The sequence below is a fragment of the Diplotaxodon limnothrissa genome, linkage group LG18, assembly GCF_057381915.1.
Source record: "Diplotaxodon limnothrissa isolate DT_005_m linkage group LG18, D_limnothrissa_male_GT1.1, whole genome shotgun sequence".
NCBI lineage: Eukaryota > Metazoa > Chordata > Actinopteri > Cichliformes > Cichlidae > Diplotaxodon > Diplotaxodon limnothrissa.
In genome coordinates this window covers 422,340-432,585 of record NC_140613.1, presented here as the reverse complement: position 1 = coordinate 432,585, position 10,246 = coordinate 422,340, and the positions used below count along the sequence as shown (strand labels likewise).

General features: G+C 54.4%; 1 protein-coding gene across 1 annotated transcript; it reads right to left on the bottom strand.

Moving 5' to 3' along the window:
* Window positions 1–4,102: 4,102 nt before the first annotated feature.
* LOC146612696 (caspase-1-like) lies at window positions 4,103–9,753 on the bottom strand. The gene is made up of 8 exons (XM_085377440.1): window positions 9,544–9,753; window positions 9,249–9,465; window positions 9,061–9,177; window positions 8,883–8,992; window positions 5,946–6,036; window positions 5,450–5,507; window positions 5,161–5,207; window positions 4,103–4,638 (listed from the first exon to the last, which is right to left on the bottom strand). The coding sequence occupies exons 1-8, from the start codon at window positions 9,751–9,753 to the stop codon at window positions 4,103–4,105; spliced, it is 1,386 nt and encodes a 461-aa protein (XP_085233566.1).
* Between the last annotated feature and the right edge of the window lie 493 nt (window positions 9,754–10,246).

The following is a 10,246-nucleotide window of genomic DNA, read 5'->3' as shown; positions in this document are numbered from 1 at the left end:
CTGCAAACTTGATTAGCTTGACAGACTGGTGGGTGGAGGTGCAGCAGTTGGTGTACAGGGAGAAGAGCAGAGGAGAAAGAACACAGCCCTGAGGGGAGCCGGTGCTGATGGTCCGGGAGTCCGAGACATTCTTTCCCAGCCTCACATGCTGCTTCCTGTCCGTCAGGAAGTCAGTGATCCACCGGCAGATGGGATCAGGCACATTCATCTGGGAAAGCTTGCCTCGGAGATGGTCTGGAAGGATGGTGTTGAAGGCAGAGCTGAAGTCCACAAACAGGATCCTGGCGTAGGTTCCTGGGGAGTCCAGATGCTGCAGGATGAAGTGTAGGGCCATGTTGATGGCGTCGTCTACAGACCTGTTGGCTCTATATGCAAACTGCAGGGGGTCCAGGAGGGGGGCCGTGAGGGTCTTGAGATGGGAGAGAACTAGGCGCTCAAATGACTTCATGACCACAGATGTCAGAGCCACGGGTCTGTAGTCATTTAGTCCAGTGATCCTAGGTTTCTTGGGGACAGGGATTATGGTAGAGGACTTGAAGCAGGCAGGCACATGACATGCCTGCAGTGAGGAGTTGAAAATGCCAGAAAACACTGGGGCCAGCTCGTTTGCACAGTGTCTGAGGGTGGCAGGAGACACACCGTCTGGGCCGGGAGCTTTCCGAGCATTCAGACTCCTAAACTGCTTCCTCACATCTGCTTCATGAATATGAAGAGTTGTGGTCGGAGGAGGTGGTGTGAAATCCTCTTTTGTGTGGGGTGAGGAGGGGGGTGTTGTAGGTGAACAGTTTGAAGGTGGTGATGGCTCTATGGAGGGGGGAGAGGTGGGGGAATGAGTGTCCAAAGTGCCTCTATTGTTGGGGCCGTTGGAGGTGTGAAGGCTGCCTGATGGCTCGTCAAAACGGCAGTAGAAGTCGTTGAGGGTGTTGGCTAAGAGCAAGTCATCAGTGGAGTGGGGGGTTTTAGGCTTGTCCTTGGTGATATTCCTAAAACCTTTCCACACAGAGGCCGAGTCATTCTCTGAGATCTGCTGCTGCATCTTCTCAGAGTGCTGATGTTTAGCAATGTCCACTTCTTTAGTGAACCTGTACTTGGCCTCTCTGTAGCAGTCCCTGTCTCCGCTTCTGAACGCCTTTCTCTTTTCCAGCCACAGCTTTTTGAGTTTAGGAGTAAACCAGGGTTTGTCATTGTTATAACTCACCCTGGTGCGTGATGGCACAATGCTGTCCTCACAGAAGTGGATATAGGAGGTGACAGTGTCCGTAAACTCGTCCAAGCTGTTAGAAGCAGCCTTCATTGTGTCCCAGTCTGTAGACTCCAAACACGTGCGAAGCTCCTCCACAGCCTCGTTGCTCCACAGTTTTTTAGTCCTCACGACAGGTTTGGAGAGCTTCAGCCTCTGTCTGTACGCGGGGATCAGGTGGATCATGACGTGGTCAGAAAGTCCGAGTGAAGCGCGGGGCACCGCACGATAGGCCCCACTGATCGTGCTGTAGCAGTGGTCTAATGTCCTCTCCTCTCTGGTCGGGCATTTAATATACTGCTTGTATTTTGGGAAGCTCATGGCTCAGATTGGCTTTGTTAAAGTCACCAAGAGCAATGATGAGAGAGTCTGAAACCCGTGTGATCAATGTGACAAATATGACCTTTGAATAAAGAAGGAAAACACATTTAATCTTTTTCCATGTTAATACATATTTGTAAATGAATTAAAATGTAATTATTCTGTGATTACAAAGTTAAAGTTGTCTGTTTAATCTGGTTCCATGTCGTGTTGCTGCCACCTAGTGGTGGACTTCAGAGTTGTGCTTGTGCTGCCAGCCTGAGGACTCGTGCCAGGAAAACAGGCTTGGACGATATGGACTGCAACTGCTTATGAACGTTTGGCAGAAAGGTGCACATGTTTGTGTGTTTTACTTTGTGTTACGTTTTATTTGGGTTGTAATTTTATTTTGCTGACAGAATATTTGTTTCCAGTTGTTATTTCACTGTAGTTTTTTGTGGTGTTTGCCGGTGAATGGAAGATTAAAATACAGATTAAATATGGGTTGGAGGATTATTCTAATCCAAACATCAAAAAGAATAACCTGCAGGAGCAGTTGCTAAAATCCAACCTAACTATGCCGACCTTTACTGTGTAGAACAAACCTGCTGGAAACAAACAGCAGTCTGACTTTACTGATCATTGTGAGCAACACGGAGGTTCACAGAGGGAGGTTTGTGCTGGAGCAGCAGGTTCAGCTCGCCGTCTTCAACGCGCTCTGCTTCCTTGTTTGATGTCTGATCACAGCTCCTGACATGTGTAATGAGCAGCTTTGTTCGGACCTGTGCAGGTTTGTGTGCGTCAGCGTCACAAGCAGGTATCACGCTGGGGTTCAGACTGTTTCCAAACATCGCTGCCCAGACAGCGCACTCCCACCTCCCAGGTGTCGCCACTTCAGCACAGTAGAACGTGCTTGTGTGACAGGGCGACCGTGGCTCAGGGGGTTGGGAATCGCATCTGTAACCGGAAGGTCGCCGGTTCGATCCCTGGGCTCTCTGTCCTGGTCGTTGTGTCCCTGGGCAAGACACTTTACCCTACTTGCCTACTGGTGTTGGCCAGAGGGGCCGATGGCGCGATATGGCAGCCTGGCTTCTGTCAGTCTGCCCCAGGGCAGCTGTGGCTACAACCGTAGCTGCCTCCACCAGTGTGTGGATGTGAGAGTGAATGAATAGTGGTATTGTAAAGCGCTTTGGGTGCCTTGAAAAGCGCTATATAAATCCAATCCATTATTATTATTATTATTATTGTGTAAGCGAGGCAGTGCTCAGGTGGCGTCCGTTTGGGCGATCCTCTGCGATCATGTCTGAGCTGTGTGCTGGAATCAGGGAAACCCGAATCCTCTTCTTTGATCGGGGTAAAAAACCTGCACTGGTTACCCGAGCTGATCACGTAACCCTGTGTGTGTCCTTCTGTGCGAGTGGACTAATGCAGCCTGATCACTCGTGTTTGTTCAGACGACTTCCTGAGAATCTGGTTGTGGAGTTCTCTGGAACAGATTTTATGAGACTGTTTGGGATCGTTTCCAAATTCCAAAGAAGACGTCAAAGAACCAGTTTCATAACTGAACATGAGATATTTGTCTGTTTATGTAACACGTCTTACTGTGGGACGTCTAAATTTAGACGTCTCGTGTAAACAAAACAGTTTGTCTGTATTCCAGGTGTGGCACAACAACAGCCTGAGACATGGGGTGGGGCAGAAAAGGAAAGCTTGACAGCCACAGTCACAACAGGATACATCAGCTTGTCCCGATTCTGAGGGAACAGAGAGGGAACAGAGGGAACGTCGGCTAACGTGGGAACGTCGGCCCACTTTAAAGATGGACGTGGTTTCCTGCAACGCTCCTCAGCATCTACAGACTTCAGAGAAGACTGACAGAAACGAGCCGTTCACTTTTCTGTTTATTGATCTTTGAAACATCACATAAGTACACATTTGTTTGGACTTTCTGTGTCCTCCAATCAGACACTGTCTGGAAAAAGGAAGCAGTGAATCACGCTGAAAGAGTCGGAGGGTTTGCTGCCATCAGGTGGCCACACTGAGGAACTACAGCTGCACATTCAAATCAAACTTTATACACAATTACACAAAAACATCACAGTCATCATAAAAGCATCTGTCAGAGCGTGCAACCACGGTCATCAGAGCGTCACAGCCAGAGCAACGACCCGCCTCCACAGTTACACACACAACAGGAAGTGTGTCGCACAGTCAGACATTTGTGTTTATAACATTTACAACATGCACAAAGTTTAAAAACACGTTCACGCTGCAGGCATGTGACTTTTGGAAGAAGGCGGAGCCAAACCAGCCCGGTCAGGTTCCAGTTAAAGTCTTTAACCAGTGAACAGCACCACCCTCAGGCAGGGAGGAGCACAGCGGGAACATCACTGATGCCTGGGTCAGAACTACAGCCAAACCTTTGACCCCGAGTGCAGCACATGCAGGATAAAGGAAAGAAATGTCACAACTCGAAGAGAAGCGAGAGAAAGCTCCCTCTACCATTACTCTGAAAACACATCCACTCTAGCCCACCCCACGAGTGGACGCTCTCCATGCCACTCAGCACAGACGCAATGAGGACTCAGTGAAGACTCTGAACCCGGCATACACGGGCTCAGTGAATTTGGTCTTGAAGGTGTGGAGGTGGGTCAGAGTGTCAGAGGAGACCTTGAGGAAGGACAGAGTGCCAGCGTGACAGTCCACGTACACTGCTGCCCTACTAGAGTCGGACAGGGAGGATGAGGAGTAGGAGCGCGAGGAGAGTGCCGTTTCTTTGCCGTCGTGCCAGACGGCGTATGTATCGGAGCAGTACAGACTCCACGACTGGTTGTTCCACCCGAACAGGGTCTCGTTGCTGTCTCCTTTCCTTCTGATCCCTCTGTAACTCACCGCTATGTAAACCTCGCCGGTCCACTCCACCTCCCAGTACCCGCGACCCACCAGCCCATCTCTGCACAGCAGCTGAGCCCGGTCGAATCTGTCGGGATGATCGGGATACCGCTGAGGCTCCGACAGATACTCCACTTTCTTGGTATGGTGGGACAGTTTGAGTTTCCTGTTCACCGTGTTCATGTCGATGGTGAGCTGACAGCAATCTGATGAGAGAACAAACACAATCCAGCTACAGTCAGTCATCCAGGCCTCGGCGGTCTCAGGAGCCGAACCAAGACCACTGGACTTCTCCGAGTTTGTCCAGACGTTTCATCCGAGAGGCTGCTTCAGTTCTAAAGCCAGAAGGTGGACTACACTGACCTGGACCACTGCTCCAAAAGGTCAAAGGCCACTCCCTGAGGATGCCAGTGTTCACATTTCATCACATCTGTGTCCACTTTGGACAGAGGGCGTGGCTTACGACACAGACTGTGCACGACCTACAGTCCAGCCTGAGGTCAGGTGATCTCAGTATGGCAGGGTCACATTGCTTCGCCTTAGCTCATGAGATGAGTCACCATTGAGGGACACTCCCACCGGCGTTTAAATACCGTTTGGTCCAAGAACTGAAGCAGCTCCTCGGATGAGGCGTCTTCAAGAAACTTAAAGAAGTCCCGTCTGTCCAAGCTCGGCAGAATGAGTGATGGGACCGTGCGCTGTTTGAATCACATTAAAAACACACTTACACTTCTTCAGCTCTGACCTCACCCATCGGACTCCAGCAGGCTCCGCCCTGAAAGCAGGAGGGGGTCAGCATGCACACTTGGACATCACATGGCTGTCATACTGTTATAGACAGGCGTGATGGAGCGGGGCTCTCTGTGCTAGCTAGACTGATTCTTGGGTTTCCTACAGTGACAGGCTGTTCCTTCAACATGCAGAGATCTACAGCCATGGAGGGGAATGTGAGGCTTAAAATAAAGAAGCAGAGAGGAGAGGCTTTCCGCTCTCCTCTTTCAGTCCTCCTCCTCCTACCTGAGAGCGTCCGGTCTCCCGAGTGGATCCTCAGGTCGTGTAGGCACCTGCACGTTTCCTGTAAGTACATCCGGGGTCAAAATGATAGGTTTACACTTTTCACAGCACCTCAGAAAAAAATTCAATTCAATTCAATTTTATTTATATAGCGCCAAATCACAACAAAAGTCGCCTCAAGGTGCTTCATAGATACAGAGAAAAACCCAACAATCATATGACCCCCTATGAGCAGCACTTTGGCGACAGAGGGAAGGAAAAACTCCCTTTTAACAGGAAGAAACCTCCAGCAGAACCAGGTTCAGGGAGGGGCGGGGCCATCTGCTGTGATTGGTTGGGGTGAGAGAAGAAACAAACACGAGAAGGAACTCTGTGTCTGTCCTCATGCAGCACATCACAGACTGAAATCAGTCCGAGCGCTGAAGCTGCATTTATATGAACACAGGTTTATAATCCAGGTGTCACAGTCTCACACACAACCTCGTGTTTCTGCACTCACCTGGAAGCAGGTAGAAGGGCTTCGTCAGGGTGTGTAATTGCACGCTCGGCATCAGCTGCTGCATGCCTGGCACACGGAAGCACTGCATGACCTGTGGGTCAGAAATATCACACTGTGACCACGCATCAGCTCCACGAACAGGAGGACCAGAACGTGTCTCTGAGCCAGCACCATGACATCACAGGCCGAGGGAGGGCGAGGGAGACCCAAGGAGGCCCAGGGAGGACAAGGGAGGACGAGGGAGGATGAGGGAGGGAGATCCAAGGAGGCCCAGGGAGGACAAGGGAGGACGAGGGAGGACGAGGGAGACCCAAGGAGGCCCAGGGAGGGCGAGGGAGACCCAAGGAGGCCCAGGGAGGACGAGGGAGGGCGAGGGAGACCCAGGGAAGACGAGGGAGGCCCAGGGAGGACGAGGGAGGACGAGGGAGGGAGGACGAGGGAGGACGAGGGAGGGAGAATGAGGGAGGACGAGGGAAGATGAGGGAGGGAGATCCAAGGAGGCCCAGGGAGGACGAGGGAGACCCAAGGAGGCCCAGGGAGGACAAGGGAGGACGAGGGAGAACGAGGGAGGACAAGGGGAGACCCAAGGAGGCCCAGGGAGGACGAGGGAGGGCGAGGGAGGGCGAGGGAGACCCAAGGAGGCCCAGGGAGGACAAGGGAGGACGAGGGAGGACGAGGGAAGATGAGGGAGGGAGATCCAAGGAGGCCCAGGGAGGACAAGGGAGGACGAGGGAGGACGAGGGAGACCCAAGGAGGACGAGGGAGACCCAAGGAGGACGAGGGAGGGCGAGGGAGACCCAGGGAGGACGAGGGAGGGCGAGGGAGACCCAAGGAGACCCAGGGAGGACGAGGGAGGGCGAGGGAGACCCAGGGAAGACAAGGGAGGACGAGGGAGGCCCAGGGAGGACGAGGGAGGCCCAGGGAGGACGAGGGAGGGAGAATGAGGGAGGACGAGGGAGGGAGAATGAGGGAGGACGAGGGAGGGAGAATGAGGGAGGACGAGGGAGGGAGAATGAGGGAGGACGAGGGAAGATGAGGGAGGGAGATCCAAGGAGGCCCAGGGAGGACGAGGGAGAACGAGGGAGGACGAGGGAGGGAGAACGAGGGAGGACGAGGGAAGATGAGGGAGGGAGATCCAAGGAGGCCCAGGGAGGACAAGGGAGGACGAGGGAGGACGAGGGAGACCCAAGGAGGCCCAGGGAGGACGAGGGAGGGCGAGGGAGACCCAAGGAGGCCCAGGGAGGACGAGGGAGGGCGAGGGAGACCCAAGGAGGCCCAGGGAGGACGAGGGAGGGCGAGGGAGGACGAGGGAGACCCAAGGAGGACGAGGGAGGGCGAGGGAGACCCAAGGAGGCCCAGGGAGGACGAGGGAGGACGAGGGAGGACGAGGGAGGACGAGGGAGACCCAAGGAGGACGAGGGAGGGCGAGGGAGACCCAAGGAGGACGAGGGAGGGCGAGGGAGACCCAAGGAGGACGAGGGAGGACGAGGGAGGGCGAGGGAGACCCAAGGAGGCCCAGGGAGGACGAGGGAGGACGAGGGAGGGCGAGGGAGACCCAAGGAGGCCCAGGGAAGACGAGGGAGGATGAGGGAGGCCCAGGGAGGACGAGGGAGGACGAGGGAGGGAGAATGAGGGAGGACGAGGGAAGATGAGGGAGGGAGATCCAAGGAGGCCCAGGGAGGACGAGGGAGACCCAAGGAGGCCCAGGGAGGACAAGGGAGGACGAGGGAGAACGAGGGAGGACAAGGGGAGACCCAAGGAGGCCGAGGGAGGACGAGGGAGGACGAGGGAGGACGAGGGAAGATGAGGGAGGGAGATCCAAGGAGGCCCAGGGAGGACAAGGGAGGACAAGGGAGACCCAAGGAGGACGAGGGAGGGCGAGGGAGACCCAAGGAGGCCCAGGGAGGACGAGGGAGACCCAAGGAGGCCCAGGGAGGACGAGGGAGACCCAAGGAGGCCCAGGGAAGACGAGGGAGGATGAGGGAGGCCCAGGGAGGACGAGGGAGGACGAGGGAGGGAGAATGAGGGAGGACGAGGGAAGATGAGGGAGGGAGATCCAAGGAGGCCCAGGGAGGACGAGGGAGACCCAAGGAGGCCCAGGGAGGACAAGGGAGGACGAGGGAGAACGAGGGAGGACAAGGGAGGACGAGGGAGAACGAGGGAGGACAAGGGGAGACCCAAGGAGGCCCAGGGAGGACGAGGGAGGACGAGGGAGGGCGAGGGAGACCCAAGGAGGCCCAGGGAAGACAAGGGAGGACGAGGGAGGCCCAGGGAGGACAAGGGAGGACGAGGGAGGGAGATCCAAGGAGGCCCAGGGAGAACGAGGGAGAACGAGGGAGGGAGGACGAGAGAGGCCCAGGGAGGACGAGGGAGGGAGAACGAGGGAGGACAAGGGAGACCCAAGGAGGCCCAGGGAGGACGAGGGAGGATGAGGGAGGACAAGGGAGACCCAAGGAGGCCCAGGGAGGACGAGGGAGGACGAGGGAGACCCAAGGAGGCCCAGGGAGGACGAGGGAGGATGAGGGAGGACAAGGGAGACCCAAGGAGGCCCAGGGAGGACGAGGGAGGACGAGGGAGACCCAAGGAGGCCCAGGGAGGACGAGGGAGGGAGAATGAGGGAGGACGAGGGAGACCCAAGGAGGCCGAGGGAGACCCAAGGAGGCCCAGGGAGGATGAGGGAGGACAAGGGAGGGAGGCTCAGGGAGGGAGACTGAGGGAGGCGTCACTCTTCAGTTTGAAAACGAGTATTTGTAGAAGCTTCAATGCTCCAGGTTCTGTAACAGGATGGGCTCTTTGGCTCTTTTTCCCCGACACGTTTCCTCCATTTATGGAGTAAAAGGCCAAATGGGCGGGGCTTTGAGCACCACCTGTGGTCACCTGTCTGGTTCTCAGACCTTCGTCGTGTTTTCAAAGAGTTCAGAATATTCTTAAACGTACTTTTTTGAAGAGTTCATCGATGGGATCCTGGACGCACCGACTGCTGAACACCTCAGCGATACTTTGGATGAAGAAGGAGCCGTACGCCAGGTGTTTGTATGCAGCTATGTCTGCAAACACAAACAGGTGTGAACAGCTGTGTGTGACAGTGATCAGTACTGGATGCTGCAGGACTCACGAGGCGCGCTGCAATGAAGAGTGATGAAATCCTTTTCTGTGTGCAGCCGAGCAGCTTCATTTACTGATCGAGCTCTCATGTTATCTGTGGGCACAGGCGGTCTTCCAGGTACGAGCACTGAAACAGACAACGCTTAGTGAAACGCCATGTTCACAGCAGCCGCCAGCAGCGCGCGAGCGGAGACTCACCTCTGGACGCCTGAATGATGACGATCTTCGGTTTGTCCTTCAGCGCGGGACAGTTTCTAGAGTTTAAGCGCTCATAAATTCGGTCAATTTCCATCCTGTGATTGCCCGTTCCACAGATAGTTCCCATGCCTCCGTGGGACATGACAACAACAAACACGCTGTCTGTGAGGGGCAGTGTCGGACGTCTGCTAAACCTTTTCAGAGCTTCGTCCATTTTCTGTAAGAGCAAAAAGTCAGACGTCAGTCGTTGGGTCGCTGTGGAAAAGCAGTGCAAGCCTCAGTGAAGGAAAGTTACCTGTGCAGGTAGGTTCCGATGTCTATCCACCTCGTATCCCAGAGTGTGGAGCAGGTTGACCACGGCCTGCTCATCTTTGTTAGCCCCGTGTCTGGTTAATGCCGGATTGTAAAAATGCATGTTGTTGATCAGCAGGGCGACACGCTTTGTCCGTCGGGGCACATTTGTAGCCTGGATGTTTCTGGTCATGTTGTCGGTGCTCATCGCCATCGCTGCCCTGCGAGAAGATCAGAGGACAGAATCGGCTCAGTGGATCCGTCATGAACAGCTGCTGAATGAGCAGCGCTGCTCAACACGCTGCTCAACACGCTGCTCAACGCTGTCATCCATCACAGACGCCACAGTGATGCAGTGCACAACATTACCACATTATAAATAATATTATTGTTACTGTGTAAAGGAGGCAGAAGTAAAAACGTCCACATGTACACACGATCAGCACCGAGCTACAGGCTTTGTTCACTGCTCGCTTTCTTTGCTTGCATCAAACTTTGGATATTTTTTCTCTATGAAATAAACATGTTAGTGTAATGACAGCTGTAGTGTTGTAGGTTCAGCCTTGTTAGTCCTGTCTGTAAATGAAAGTTCTGCCACAGAGATGATCTCAGGTGAAAGTAGCTCCGCCTCCCGGGTCTGAACGGCAGGTTCATTCAGCCTGATGCGCTTTCAGCCTGCACGTGTGCGATTACACTGTAGAGTAATC

Coding starts and splice junctions, on each gene's coding strand:
- LOC146612696 (XM_085377440.1), bottom strand. CDS start 9,753: ATGGCGATGAGCACCGACAACATGACCAGAAACATCCAGGCTACAAAT. Junction 6,037..8,882: donor TCGATGAACTCTTCAAAAAA/GTACGTTTAAGA, acceptor TCTGACCCACAG/GTCATGCAGTGCTTCCGTGT. Junction 5,208..5,449: donor GGGAGACCGGACGCTCTCAG/GTAGGAGGAGGA, acceptor TCCTGCTTTCAG/GGCGGAGCCTGCTGGAGTCC.